The sequence below is a fragment of the Montipora capricornis genome, chromosome 9, assembly GCF_036669925.1.
Source record: "Montipora capricornis isolate CH-2021 chromosome 9, ASM3666992v2, whole genome shotgun sequence".
Taxonomy (NCBI): Eukaryota; Metazoa; Cnidaria; class Anthozoa; order Scleractinia; family Acroporidae; genus Montipora; species Montipora capricornis.
Genome location: NC_090891.1, coordinates 14,835,903 through 14,851,886, shown reverse-complemented (window position 1 = coordinate 14,851,886; position 15,984 = coordinate 14,835,903). Strand labels below are relative to the sequence as shown.

The 15,984-nt window shown below is 39.6% G+C and overlaps 1 protein-coding gene across 2 annotated transcripts in view; it reads left to right on the top strand.

The window, feature by feature from the left end:
- LOC138015037 (coiled-coil domain-containing protein 66-like) overlaps positions 1 to 15,984 on the top strand; it is a 95,991-nt gene that overhangs the window by 39,981 nt on the left and 40,026 nt on the right. For both annotated transcript variants that reach the window (XM_068861938.1, XM_068861937.1), the window contains exons 5-7: positions 3,312 to 3,384; positions 8,891 to 8,954; positions 11,088 to 11,130. In XM_068861938.1, coding sequence (XP_068718039.1) covers positions 3,312 to 3,384; positions 8,891 to 8,954; positions 11,088 to 11,130 — 180 coding nt within the window. The remainder of the gene's footprint in view (positions 1 to 3,311; positions 3,385 to 8,890; positions 8,955 to 11,087; positions 11,131 to 15,984) is intronic.

Below are 15,984 nucleotides of genomic sequence, written 5' to 3'. Positions count from 1 at the left end.
TCTATCTTTTTTATGCAATGGCTATGGCTGTGCTGCTTTGTCAGAGCTGCCAAGAGGAAACAAAATATCATTGCTTAAGCTGCCAAGCGTCAGTATGTAACAGATCGGAAAGTTCTGTTCCTACCCATTTTTTTCTGCAATCATCAAAGCTTCTTCCTGAAGCATTGTTCCCAAAACGGGAATGTTCGAGTTCCTGCAGATAACGTACCAGTCCCATAGTGCCTCATTCACATCTGAGTACTTCCCACAGCGGACTCTTTCTTGGTTATTCAACTGTAAATGGCTTTCGTACAACGCAAGTATTTCTTTTCGTTCCTTTAAGATTTTATGGGCTTGGGTTCTTCCAATACCAAATTTGTCAGCAATTTTACGATGTCCCTCCTTTGGATGATCTTTGGCGTAATTTATCAGCGCAACTCTCTGCTGAAGGCTCAAGCATTTCCGCTTTTCTGTGACTTTTTCTTTTGTACCACCATGACGTTTCAGGCTAGATCTACTTGTCTTGCTGTCTTGTCTGGTGAGAGCGGCCTTCGTTCAGTTAAGCGCTGGTTTTTTCTGCTGCAGTATTTTTGCTGCTGGTCTTACACGTCATACAAAAAGCCACTTTAGAACCAGCTTTCCAGTTCGGTGTTTCTTCAGGGGCATCAGTGGCTTTGCTGCTTCTAATAGGTGGCTAGAATCATTCAAGAAACAACACAACCTACACCACATGGCCATAGCTGGTGAGGATGGAGACGTGAAAGACGAAACTATCGAAAGCTGGAATGAATGAGTTAAAGAGATCACACGAGGGTGGAAGCCTGAAGATGTGTGGAATATGGACGAAACAGGGAGCTTTTGGCAAAGATTGCCCGAAACAAGCCTAAATGGAAAGGAATGACGTAATGGTGGAAAGCCAGCCAAACAGAGAAATACATGGGCGTTCTTCGTTAACACCGCTGGAGAAAAAGAAGACCCCATTGTCATAGGAAAATACGCAAAGCCGAGGTGTTTCAAGAATTTAAAGGATATTAAAAGGCCCTATAAATGCTGGTTTTTCTCCAACGCAAAGGCATGGATGACAACAGGTAATGAATGACAGTCTTGTCTTGGCTTAATGCAACTTTGATTCGCAAAAAGCGAAGTATCTTACTGTTCTTGAACAATGCCCAATGCCATCCTCCAGCCCTTGATGAGAGGTTTTTGAATATCAGTATCAAATTCCTGCTGAAAAACACAACTTCAAAGACACGGCCTGAGATGCCAGTATCAGCAAATTGGAAAGTGAAGTACAAGAAACGACTGCTTCATTACGTTTGGTCCAAGGTGGATGAGTCGAACAGCGCAGGCGATATTGTCAAGTCCATAAATATTTCTATGGCAATGGTATGGGGACGACAAGCTTGGGACGACAAGCTTGGGAGGAAATGCTTTCGGAAAACAGAGCTCTACCCGGAAGAAGACGGTGATCCCTTTGAAGGAGCGGATGAGATCGATCAACTTCAAGAGCTGATCAACAAGATCAGTTCTGGTGATGCTGGAACATACATCTCAGACGAAGAGCAAATTGAAACATGCTTTGGTAACATCGATAGCTCAGAACTAAGCTAGAGGAACACAACTCAAGATCAATTACTTGGCTGTGAGGAGGACGAAGCTGGTGATAAAGTGATGACTGTCTCAGCAGAGAAGAGACTGCCAATATTCAATGAAAGGGAGGACGAGTATGACGTCGAATTAGAACAACCAACTATAAAGTCAGTATCGGAGGGGGCGAACATGGCAGAGCAACTGACAGACTTTGCACAGTTTAACGGACACCAGGAACTTTCTCTGGTGTTAAGCAAAGTGAATGACATACTTAGCGGTATTAAACTACGGAAACCTAAACAACAGACATTGATATCTACTTATTTTTCTTCTTAGGACAAATAGGTTTAAAGACTCACTAGATTAGGAGTATGTCTTTTTCTAACGACCGGCTGTAATACCGGCCGCATCAACTTGACGTTACTGTTTTGTTACTCCCTTTCTATGTTCTATTTTTCTCAAACCATGTTATTGTTGCAGTTACTTTTAACCGAGTAAGTTATTTTTTGAGCGCTTTTATGCATAAGCTGTAACTGCGTCATTAACTGTAATATAAAATGGCATTTTCACCGTGATCTGACCTGTATTTTGTACAACCTGTATTAAGCGGTCACTTAGCCATTCCCCGAGGGTGACCGCTTAATACAGGTTCGGGTGTGGTATTATTTTTCATTTTCAAGTGAAGCTATGATATTGGCAGTTATGAGAGCAATTTTTGCAATTGCGTAGAGAAGCCTGAAAAATTCAGGACTTCAACGGGAATTTTTCAGGCTTCTCTACGCAATTGCAAAAATTGCTCTCATAACTGCGAAGATCATAGCTTCACTTGATTTCATATCCGCAGTTCACATATGATTCATTTCATATACCATTTCATCATTTATTTTTCATTTTGAAAGAGATTTGTAGTCTGTTGATTACATATGGCGAGTTTATTAATTTTTATGGGAAAAAGAATTTAGGTACAATGCAGTTATTTGAACTTGACCTGTCAGTTAATTTCATTTCAACTTCACTACACAGACAATTGCAATCCATTAGGTTTATTTTGGTTTCTTTTGGCCTCGCACCAGCAGCAGGCATGAACCACCTTCATGCGAAACTATAACAAAAACTATCTACAGGAAAGCGATTCCCTGTGACACCGCCGGATACCAAAAACCAAAAAATCCTCGTGAGGGACAAAAAATGGAAACGTATTCCCCGAACCAATGTGGTGCCACGATCCCCCAGGGTTGAAAGGGTCTCTAGTTACAAAACAATAACGATTCATTAAAAGAAACAAAAGTTACACGGACTGATGCAGGCCTAGAATGGCTCACCACATGATGAACTAACACTTTATGGACAACCTGATACCCATCATGCCTCTCACAAATCGTACCCAGATCCTTCTGTTCCCGTGCCATAGAAATATCAATTTCTGTCTTATTTGCACCCTCAACCATCAGAAATTACATTTTGTTTCTTATTTATGAGAATGAATTAGCTATACATGCATGTACATGTAGTACCTGGACAAAGATAATCTCAAATCAAATCATTCATTACCCCATAGATCCGTGGGACTGAGACTTCAATAGATTTAATAGATTTTACTTAGTCTAACGCCAGACGGTTTTACTCGTCAATGGGGGGTGGTTCAGGAGTGAATGGGTTCAGGAAGTAAGTGCCTCTTTGAAATATTTACAATATCTTTTTTTCTTTTTAATGTTTTCTTTCACTGATTGATTTAAATGTAGGCATTGCAAAAAGTGAGGGACACAAAACATCAGTGGATTTCCAATTCTCAACAGCAGCTGACAATGAAAAGAGGTAAAATTCAGGAACTTAAAGAGTTGACTTTATAATTACATATTAGTTTTGCTGCTCATTAAATTTCCATTTTTGATCCTCAACCAAAAAGTCATGCATTATTTACTTACATCACATGTGGATGAACCCTTGAGAGAACAAAATTCCTCGCATTAATGTAATGTATTTATCATTAAATAACTGACAACTTGCTGTCTTGGTAGTAAGCTGTGGCACACCATTAATGGTTATAAACTGGGATGCAAATAAATACAAGCAAACTTGTGGTTACTTACATGTATAATGACACCTTATTTTTGTTTGAAGATAAGCTGCTCTAGGCTTCGTACGTGTGGAAAAAAGTGGCACGATCTTTTTACAAGCGTGACTCAGAAAAATGTATGAGTTCTTGAGTGTACAATCTGGGCTTACCTCTTCACTGTTTCTAATGGGTGGAGTCATTAAATTTATTGCTAGAAAGGAGAAGTTCCCAGAACTGGTTGAATGGCCAATTAATTTGAAGTTTTTACACAGACAATCTTCTATTGAGAGCCCAACATGTACAGCAATCTCAACGTCCCATGGAATTGACAACACACAAAAAAAGTTTAAGCCTACTGCAAACTCCAATGCAAGCCAAGTGAAGGGGAACCAACATGCTCATTACAAGTCAAACCAAAGGAATCTAAGCTACCGGTACTAGGCATCTAGTGAGACAAGTCAAAAAACGTGAGGCTTTAAAGGGACTCAAACCCGTGACTGTGCGCTTGCACTGCACTTGCTTAACCATCTATGCTACAGTGTTAAGCCCTGTGGGAGCTGCCCATTTTCAAGTTATTTTCATTATCCCTTAATAGGTGAATCAGTGAATGATATAGAATACACGTAATTGTATGAAATGTTCATATATTTGAACTGCAGAAATTGAGTACAAGAGAGTCAGAGATCAACACAGTTAATCAGCAACTTGAGCATGGGATTCAAACCAGCTATTGTGTTGCACTTGGCCTACCAACTGAGCTATCAAGCCAGCTGAGAGCTGGTCAATAATATTGAGGTCCGGTCCAGTTGGATCCGACTAGAGATAAAGGAAATGAATTTAGAATATAAACAGAATTCAAACACATGACCATGGATATTTTACTTGCAACTGGTTTTAGTTGCTTAGCTAACTGTGAAGATCATTCCAACTTTCATTTCATGTTCACTCTGCAGTTCAAATATATGGCATTTCATAAGTTCTAAATTCATGACAACAAAGAGTCCGTTTGATGTGTTAAGAAAGAATTCTAAGGACTTTTACATGCCAAAAGAAAAAGGGCTCAGCTACTGAATAATAATAATATTATTATTATTTCGACATTTAAGTTGGATGTTTAGTTTATCAAAAAAAGCAATAATGAAAAAAGGTTGTTTCTGTTACCTCCTGAGCTGTCCTTTGAACCACATCTGAATGGCTTTCAATATAATGTCCTTAATTCAATACTATTTGTCAATGAAAAGTTAGAAATTTAGCACTTTGGAATGCAAAACCTAGTACCAATTTGTAATTTACAACCCCAACCATGTGCAACATTTCTAGGAGGAAGTGTGGTACCCTTTTATCCAATCAAAAACTTACATGTCTGCTTTAGTGTCAGGAGAAGTCATCCACCTTACTCCTCGAGGTATTATTACTCGGTTGCCGTAGGCAATCCAGTCAGAACATAAGTTGAATTTCTTCGTTTTTTCCCATGTTGCAAAATAGGTCTTTCCTGTCTCTCCCCCTGCTTTCTTCACAGGGCATAACGGCCACACAAGGTGTGCCTGATGGGTGGACCTCTTCTTTGCCAGCAATTCCTGGATCTTTTGGTTGTTCTCATCAAACCAGTCTTTGTTCTTCTTTGTGGAGAACCCAAGGACTTCTTCAGAGGACTGCAGAATGGCAGTTTTCAGATGTTCCAAAAATGCTTCTGGGGAGGGCTTTATGGAGGGCTCTACAGGTTTCTAAGATCTTTGATTGAAGATACGCCTGGAAGTCAGCTTTTACTTCAGCTGACTGGAGGTTACCAACTTCTTTCTTGTAGCACCGCCTCTTTTCGGCTTGGGTTTGAAGTGGAGGTAAAGTTTGCAGTGGACAAGGTGGGGGTCAGTGTGGCATTCTGAACTGGGAATACCTCTGGTGTGTAGGACATCTCACATGTGTCTCTGGCGCACCAACATGTAGTAAATGAGGTGCCAATGCTTGGATCAAGGATGCATCCAAGTTGTGTTCAGGCTGTTTTTCTGCTGGAAGATGGTGTTGGTGATGCTGAGTTGCTGCTCTGTGCAAAATTCTAACAGAAGGCGCTCGTTGTTGTTGCAGTTGCCAATGCCATGTTTGCCAAGTTTTCCTTGCCAGGCTTCTGCATCTCAGCCTCTTCTGGCGTTGAAGTCGGCAAGAATGACAACCTTGTCATCTGCAGGGGGGCTCTGTACAAGCTTGCACAGGTCAGCGTAGAACTTGTCCTTTTCTGCAGGGTCTGCTAGAAGAGTCAGGGTGTATACACTAAAGAATGTGGCACACTTGTTGTTGCTAAGTGGGAGGCTCGAGGAGATGATGCGGTCAGACTGGTTGGAATGTTCTTGAGCTTGGAAGTGATGGAGGTCATGACCTAAAACCAACGCCAGAAAGGCATCTCTTGATCTGAGATTTGCCTGACCAGTACAGGTGTAGCTGGCACCATGTTATTGAAGGCTGCTTCTCCGTGGAAACGGACTTCGCTAAGGTGATCTTGAGACTGGCAAGTTCATGTCCAAGGCAGAGCATTGTTCTGGGTGACTGCTGTCTGTGGTATATAGCATGGTTCTGATGTTCCAACATGCCATCCTTGTGAGATAGATCTGTTTCCCTTCTTTAATGTTGTTCGACCATGTTTAAAGATGCCTGTTGACTGCAGCTAGCCAAATGGGTGAAGTGGAAACAAGCTTTGGTTAGGCCACCTTTTCTAGGCCCCTCTCTGTGCGGAGCAAGCATTGCTGTCCCTAACCCACTGACACCTAAACCGGCTGTAACCGGCCGCACGCGATGACCCCTGAAATACCTAAACCGGCCAAAACCGGCCGTACAAAATGGCGTCTTGATCGGAGTTGATCTTAAGCCTCTACCCAGTCTCCCTTAGGAAATCTAAATTTTTTGTTGTTATGGAGATTTAGTAGGATAATTGACCAATCATTTGCCGTGTTGTGAGCATATTTTGACAGCTGATAAGAGACCCCACAAGGGCTGGCTTTTTGCCCTTTCGATCGCGCGATCAAATTACGCGAAAACAACAGCCGATGCGCCAGATAGCGCACCGAACGATGGGGATATTCATGCTTTTTTTTTTCGGATTCGGAGGATCTAGGGATCTAAGGGATCTTTTATGGTTTTCCTGTAAGAGGAGGGGATATTAGAGACAAAAATTTTGATTTAGATGGCTTTAAAAGTGACGAAGAAGACGGTGAAAACCTAGCGACCGATGATAAACAAGAAGCTCGCTGGAATGATCAGCTCGATAATATTCAAGTTCCAGATTTCGTGGCAGCCACTGCTCGGTATTTCGTTTTAGATTATCAGAATGAATGAAATATATTTCTTAGTTTTCATAGGAGATGATCTATGGGAATTAATGGTAAACGAAACGAGTAGGTATGCCTGTCAAAAACTGTAAAAAAAAAACCCCCGAGCGCATTACCTTTTTTCATGGAGTAAGCCGCGCAGAATTAAAGGCCTTCGTAGCAATTAACGTCATAATGGGCATTGATTTGCTCCCAAATTTAGCTTTATATTGATCAACCGATGGATTTTTTGCAAATAACAAGTTTTTTTTGTCCTAAAATAAATTGGTAATCGAAGGAATTTTCACCTTCGGCATACCTCGGAAGATCAGTGTCTTCAACAAATAAATCAATCCGATCGTGCGTTTATATTCCGCAAATGCGAGAAAACTTCCAGCGATTTTCTCTGTTGTTTTTCTTGTGTTGTGTAAGTTATCTTTCAGTCAAAGTTTTCGAAAGAGCACTTTTGTACACAATTTGACCTTGTTTGTTGTCTCATGAAACATGATAGTGATCAATTAACTAAATTAATCTTGCGGTTTTGTGTATTTTGACAAGCAGAAAACACGTGGTGAAATTTTGTTTAATTCGGCATCAGCGTTTTTTCCCTTTTTTTTGCACTTATACCTGCAAGAAAACAAAGCGATTGGAATAAATTTCAAACAATTATTATTCATTGAGTGGTTAGACTTAACTGTAAATTGCATAAGGCATATTTTGAGTTATAATATATATTTTTCAAGCGCTTTGTTTAGTTAGCGATCAAAAACTTTCTTGATTGCTTAACGCACGCTGCTTCGAAAATTCTACCTTTACATTTTCAGTTGAGCCTTAGGACGTGTTTTGAATCACTTTTTAGCAATATTTTTACATCATCTGGAAGTTCACTGTTTCTTCTTCAAGGTGAACTTAATTCTAGAACTCCTTATCTTGTGTACATTTACTGCGTATATGGTTTATTTTTAACGCTCGCTTTCCAATGCAAAACCTCGAAAATTTCCCAAGTTATCTTGTACAACACAACAGCGCACGCGAATTAGTCCATGGGTTAAAAAGGGCTGTTGCCTGGTGATATTTGTGGCCTCCAGGGTCAACATCAGACGACCCATACTCCTGAACCGCCTTCGTTCCTGCACAGTGGAGTTCTTAGGTGGAGTGCAGAATGTGCAGTACTGACCCCACCCTTTACACCCAGAGTTCATCTGTCATAGCCTAGCAAGCTGGGATGGTGCTTAGGTAGTAGGTTTTACATTAGAGTGTCCTTTTCCTAACATTAATAGAATCTGGTATTCTCTCACCATTTTCTGAAGGTTCCTGTTATTGTAGCTCACTGTAACTGGACAATATGTGCTAACTGTTGGCGCATCCCACGCATACGCCCTTATAGGTGTCTTGTTAAATAAATTAAAAACTCCATCCTGTTTGACTTGGAACAACAAACAGTGTTCCAGAAAGACCCATTCAACACCTGTACCCTAAACTACTACATGCAACCTGACAACACTACCTACATGCAACCCGACCATGCTATCCGTGGGCACGGACATGTGCACAACAACTTTGAACCCTGTTGCAGCACTCTTCACATCAAGACATGATGCTTCTGTTGCTGTGAGAGCCTGTATCTGGGACCTTGCTCAAGAAGATGAACAATAAATTTCAATTACCCGTGCTAAGTTACTCAATAAGAAACTTGATTGAAATGGTTGATCACTTATTAGCAATTTTTCATTTTTATTGGGAAATTTTGCAAATTTATGTTTGTTGCTTGAGACATTGATTGGTGTAGAATTGATGTAATCTTGAAAAACCTTTTCTTATTTAGTGTTAAGCAATTACCAGTTACAATCCAATAATGCAGTATAAAATTATGACTTGGCTGAAATCTTTAATGGCTGTGTAGCATGACTATCAATTTATGATCTTTGCAAGTTTAATTTGAAGTGTTAACATTCTTGATGAATTGCAGGGATTTGGTGGCATCTGCTCATTATGTAAAGACGTCTGGTGGTGATACTGCCAAGCCTCAACAGGTATTTCAATTCAGAGCCTGTTTAAAATTTCTGTTATTTTAAAATCCCTCAGTGACAGCATGTCTGCAGTAACTGCTACTGGTCATAACTTATTTGTTTTGCTTTTGTTGTTAACATGTTTCTTAGTAAATATCAGTGCGTCAGTATCAATGCGGTAAACCTCACCACTTCTAATGATACTACAATATTTTATGTACGAAATAATTGGTATGGCCTTTTTTCAGTCATAACCAGGTATTTTGCATAAAGCTAATAGTTCTGATTTTTAAAAATTAGTGTGGAGATCTGTACCTTCTGCTGAGATGTTATGTGTATATTATTTGGCTCACATTAAAAACAAAGTCCTGCCCTTTAATCATGGTTGGAGTCTCTTGTTAGACTAAACTGACGTAGACTAATTAACTTCAAGCAGGACGCAAAGATGGTATATGATAGTATCAGTTATGGGGCAACGTTAAAACTACAATCGGGGTCAAGAGTTGTTGGGAGGGTTGCGTGCATCACTAAATTTGATTATTACTGGGTCGCCATACATGACAATCCAGTCAGAATATGTGTAAAATTTCTCTGTTTTATTTTCTGTGTCAGAAAAATGAAAAAGCTGCGCAATAGGTCTTTCCTGTCATTCCCCTGCTGACTTTGTCTTTTGCTTCATTATGCAAGGAAAGGGTTCTGGCTATGTGTACAGTACTGCCTCCCAAAGCTGTTACATGGTCCTGGTGCACCGGCACATTAATGCACTAGTGCACTGATTGATACTCTGGTGCAATTTATGAACCTTATAGTGAACCGGTGCACTAGAATTTGGTGCGCTAATGTAATCCTTAAGTGTACTAGTGCAATTCAGTAGTGCTCCAGTGAGAAGTGTAAATGTTGCAAATAAACAATTTGTTTCTCAGGGTACACGCTCTACAGTTTTTGTGACTGCATGGCACAAAACGCTTTTGTTATGAATTTTAATCCTTTACCTGGAAAGGTGATTTTTCACCTAATTAGCTTCGTTTTCCTTTAGCTTCTTTGACAAACTATTTCTCTTGTTTGGAAAAAGTGGCATAGAATTTGTGACGACCTAGCACTTGTGAGGGAGGCTTCTTCTGAAGATTTGCAATCAATCTGTTTGAGTGGAAATCTTACATACCAACAGCTGCACAATATCGTCAAAAGAGTAATTGGGGCTTGCACCGCGGATACATTATATTGTTAGACTTAACTAAAGTCGATATATCCTGGGGATATATTGATGACAAGAAAATGAAAGTCATTGGACATAGCCAAGCTTGTTAATACACCAGAGTTCAAAGTCACGACTGCCTTCTCAAACCTTCTAGAGCTTTTAAGCCCCCCCAGGCACAATGGTCACAGTTAGTTCAGTCACCATGTAACACCACTTCATGAAACTGGTCTCGCTCGTCTTTTAGTGCTTTATAACTTTGAAAATGAAAGTCGGCACCACAAGACTGGGAACTTGCAAAAAGACTTAATTCCAGGTCATCTGAATGGTCATGGATCCGTGATCAAATTTTAGATTTTCCCAAATGCATCCAATGAAATGTGCTGCTTTTGCGAGGTCTAATGTTGCATGAAACATTTCACATAGTGACATATCCTCCAACGGCCAGAATCAAGACAAGTTGCAGGAACCGTTGCAGAAAGTAGAATTGTGCCATCTACTTTTCATGAATCTTGTCTCGTAATTATTTCATCTCAGATAACAAGGTGTTACAGCAGGGATGTCTCTTGCAACTTGTCGTGCAGTGGCAAAGCAGGAAACTTTGCGAGACAAGTTGCACGAAAACATTGGCGGTGTAACGGCGCCTTTATTATAGCCTTACTCTTTAGTTTTTCTTGAGGTCATTTAACAGACGTGTTGATTCTGCCTGGGAAATACTGCATGCTTAATGACTGGTATAATTATTTTAACAAGGCTGTAAGGGTTACAAGGGCAAGGGTTATACGTACATGTGTGAGTTGAAATAAGAGTCTATGATCTACACTGGGCGATATGAATACTGTGCTACTTAACGTCTGTTGAACATTGTGATATTATTTTCTGGGCAGGGAATCATAGGCTAAGCATAAGATATGTAATGTTCCGAGTTTTCCGAATTTAACTGAGCTTTTCCTTGTTTATAGACGAGTCTATCGCAAAAGAATTTGCTATGGAAAATGGAGCTAGGTTTGTAGAAAGTTGCAGTGAATTCCATGATGTATTTATTCCCCAGAAAAAGGCTTAGTGAGGATCAAACTCTACCCCAGCCTCAACAATCCCACTTCTAGACTTCACTCATGTCTAATGGCTATATTTTACTGCATGGTCCTTGCATGGGGGACCCCGTGGGACCTGAAGGGTGAAGCTAAGATATTTTCTGACTTGCACTAATTAAGTCCTATATAACAGATTGGTTCTGGGTCATTTCAAAGTTGTAGGCATTTGACTTCTGCAAAGCGGTGTCACATAAAAACTGACTATGCTTGACAAAGTCAAAAGCCAACTCACTAAGCAATATAAAAGCACAAATGAAGACAAGACACGTTTATAAAGAACACCTATATTTCAACCAACTTGTCGGTCTTCAGGGTGAATGAAGAAAAGAAACTTTCATACACAAATTTCTACTATGCCACTGAAATACGAAAGTGCGTAAATAGCCGTGGCAATTCAAACATAAGCAACATCCGCGCGTGCCAATTAAAGGATAGCATGCGAACGGAGAATATATAACACAAATGAAGAGAAGAACACCTATATTTCGACTGATTGGGTTGAACTTCTTACTGGTCTGACTCTATTCCATGGACGTTTTGGCTCTTCAGCCTTCTTCAAACATATATGTACGTTAAAAACTGAAAACTATTGTACAATGGTTGTGTGTAACTGAGGTACTGGCTTCTATAAGCAACTTAATTAAGAAATGCAGAAAGGTTTAAATTACAAGCAAGATAACAGTTGTATACGAAAAAACAAGTGGCAAAAGTTATGTAACAAGTTAAATGTAACACATTTTCCTAGGGAGCCTATCAATGCAAAAGTAATCACATAACAATTAAATGAAACTATTTATAAAAGACTAATAAATAACACAGAACTGGACCAGTAACAATTCATTTACCAAGCAAGAATATGTAAAAAGGTCTAATTAGTTGATGTAATTATACGATTTTTGGAGTGAAATTCACACCTTTTGTTAAGGCCGTGGGGATTAAGTGTGAATAATTGTGTCATCCAATAGGCTTCTTTCGTAAGTAATAACTGGTCTAAATGTAATGGATCGAGTTTGGAAAAATATAATTTTTTCAGTTCTCGACATTGCAACCGCTTTGGTTGCCAATGCGACTGGATTTTATTCACTGGCGACTAACTTTTCACACTTATTATATTATTATTATTTAATTTTTTATCCATCAATTTAGTGTAGTGAATGTCCAATAGCGGACTATAGTACACCCGTTAACGTGTGCAGTCGTTGAAAAACAGTGTTTACCCAAGTACACGTATCCTTAAAAACTGAAATCTTATACATCTTAAATTAACTAAATTCCACAAGTGGCATCCAAGATTTTTTTTAAAGCTCCTAATTTTATCTGGAAAGTGTACATAATAGATTTTTTCGGTTTATGGTTGCCTCTCTTTTGTTGAAATGTATATGGCCTAAAAAGCCGAAATTTAAAATACTTGAGCTGCATGGCGACCAAATCTGAAAACTTAGGGGTTGGCTGGCCCCTTGGTTTTTTTGCTGAAAGTCGGGCACCGTGATAATAAGACTCGTTTGAGAAATGTTAAGTTCAAATGAGTTTATTATCGTTGAAAAAATTATATCTTTTCAAAGTCCATTTCATTTAGAGCAGTTAGTGCTTACTAGAGAAGACTCGTTCTTCTAGTGGTGATGTAAAAGCTGGCAGATTTTACTTCCAAAACTTCATAAAAAGGGTTGCCCAGGCCGACCTGTCATTTCTGGTTGTCGCACGCGTACTGAAAGGATCTTTCAATTTGTAGACTTGCACTTAAGGACGTTCGCGCCCAAAACGTTCCCACGTACAGATTTTTTTTAAACTTGCCACGCAGAAAGGTAATGATCTACTTTTGCCAAAAAGGCAAAAAAAATGGGGGATCACCGTGCTCGTTTTCGAGATCATGAGGTGCATTTTTAGAAGATTGCGTTACTTTAAGACGATCTTAGCTTACAACTGTCAGCAATAAAAAAGCTACATGAGTGAAATTTAGATCAGGTGAACGTACTCAGTTCAACATAACTAATATAACTAAATTAACCTTTGCAAGTGATATCTTTTTCTGAGGTGAAATAGACCTTGAAAAACGATACATATTAGTCTAAGAAAGAAGACTTCGGTCGCACGAGAGCATAAAAGGCCAAATATTTGTAACTTCTCACGTACAGATTTTTTTTGTTTTTTGTTAAAATGGACAAAATCAAGGAAGGAAGTGATCTACAGAAAGAAAGATGGGGGTCACCGAGCATTCAAGAGAGTAAAATCGCTGCGAAGTTCTCAAAGCGATTGTCTATTCGCACTGTCACGCCATTGCGTGACACTTCCGAGAAGACCTGGGTCCACAGCTATCCCATGATGCCACATACTTTCATGTTCCATTCTTGTGGAAAATTTTTGCGCCTTTAGAATCGTGTTTACCTGCGTGGTCTACGATGCATGACGTGTGCGTGACATGTGCGAAAAGATGCGCAATAGCAATGGGCGCGAACGTCCTTAAGTGTTAAATCCTATGTGAAGGATACTAATGATCTGCTTCGAAAGTTAATACAGATTGGAAGGTTATCAGACGGAGCTATTCTCACTACTATGAAAAGGGGCTTCAAGCTATTTGCGAAGCCTTGAATAAAAGAATAAATCCAGAGATTCTCAGCAAAATGGAATTAGCAGAGCTTGTTTTAAGGAACAATAAATTTGAATTAAGTGGACATCATTTCCTTCAGAAATTGGGTACCGCCATAGGAACAAGGATGGTGCCAAATTATGCTAATTTATTTATGGACAGATTAGAGAAAAGTCTTCTTGATGGTTATCATGAGAAACCGCACACATGGCTTAGATATATTGAGGATATCTTTATGATTTAGACAGAAGGTGAGGAGGAGCTGAAGGTTCTATCTTAATAGTGCTCATGACACTATCACGTTTACTTGGGACTGGTCACACAAGAGCAGTAATTACTTGGGTGTTACCATTATTAGTGACACCAGATCTCATCGTAATAAGCCTACTGATAAGCATCAGTATCTAAATTTTCGCTCATGCCACCCTCGAGGATGCAAGAGAAGCATCCCATATGCCCAGGCTCTTAGGTTGCGATGGATATGTTAATCGGATGAACTGTTTGATCAGTGAGCGACAGAGTTAACACTTTTTCTGTATTCAAAATCTAGTATGTGCACTTTCCAAATAAAATTAAGAGCTTTTAAATAAAAACTTGGATGCCACTTCTGGAATTTAGTTAATTTAAGATGTAGATTTCAGTTTGCATTTTCTTTTGTGCACACAAGCTTACAACGGGCATTTCTTTAAGCAACAAGTCCTGAGAGCGAAATGGTTATCAAGGGAAGAACTGTTGACTCCAGCTACAGAATCAACAAGAAGAAATAGTACTAAGACGCCATTTATTGTTGGCAGATGATTAGATGATAATAATAAGCAGACATACTAGGCAGATGATAATCAGCAATGGAAATTTAAAATTCAACATTGGCTACTCCACAAAGCATATTCCTCTACCATCACAGAACGACTACTTACAACGCCTAATTGAAAAATCCGAGTAGTTTCTATGTAGAATGCGTTGGAGAGCTTCTTTCTTAACCATGGTACGTCCACCTCCTCTACAGGCACATACGGCTACCAAAAACCCCCCTCCAATTGGCGATCTTAAGGAATTTGAAGGCCGCATGCTAAAGATGATACAATCGACAAAGTTCAAAGAAGTTAACAGGCATTTTCTCAACAAGCTCAAAGACAACACTGAACACATGTTTGTGAACGAAACCAAGGTTACTCATTGCCCCTGATAAAACGACGAACGTTTACAAACTGGAACCATGAACATACAACGATCTACTAGAACAAAATATTACAAAATTCTGAAAAAAGCGCAACCTAATACCACACGACCCATCCATGCAGAAAACAAAGAGTGGAACGAAACTGGGTATCGCTGACAGAGTGGACGCTATTGCTGACAAAGACGCATTCACAGCACTGAAGGATCACAAACCGAACTTCACTAACAAACTGACCCGCTGACTAATAAACCCCACTAAGTCTGAGATGGGCATAATCAGCAAAGAAATCCTCCATAGAATCAACAGCAAAATCGCAAGAGCTAGCATCCAAATTCAACCAATGGAAAAACACTGCTCCCGTGATCGAGTGGTTTAAAGCTATTGAAAACAAACAACATCACAGTCTTATTGGCTTTGACATCGCAGAATTCTACTCCTCCATCAGCCAATATCTTCTTTAAACAGAGTACTTGACTTTTGCCCAGCCTACGACAACATGACAAACGGCGAAAGAAACATCATGAAAAAAATTCGATCCCAATACACAAGCATCAACCATGTCAAAAAAAGGGCGACACAACATTTGACGTTACTATGGGCTGCTACGACTGCGCTGAGACATGCGAGCTAGTAGGAAGTTCCTGCTTTCGCAATTACAAATCCATGACGTCAACACAAGTCTCTATCGAGATGACTGACTAGCCATTTCTAAAGCCTCACCAAGAGTCACGGAGAGCGAGCAATGGTAATGGGATATGGCTGAATACATCTATCATCATCTGACGGTTCAACCATTTGTTCACCGCAAGAAACAGAACGTATTACTTAGTCACACGAACAATAACCCACGGGTACTCACAGCAAAGACGAAATCATCACTGCTCTGAATATGACGCAGGAAGTTAAAAAATCCCTACGGGATACAATATTTATAGCAAATCTGAAAAAGCTAGACATAATTGAAGATGCTGTTAATAACCTTCAATATTCCTTTGCGAGAA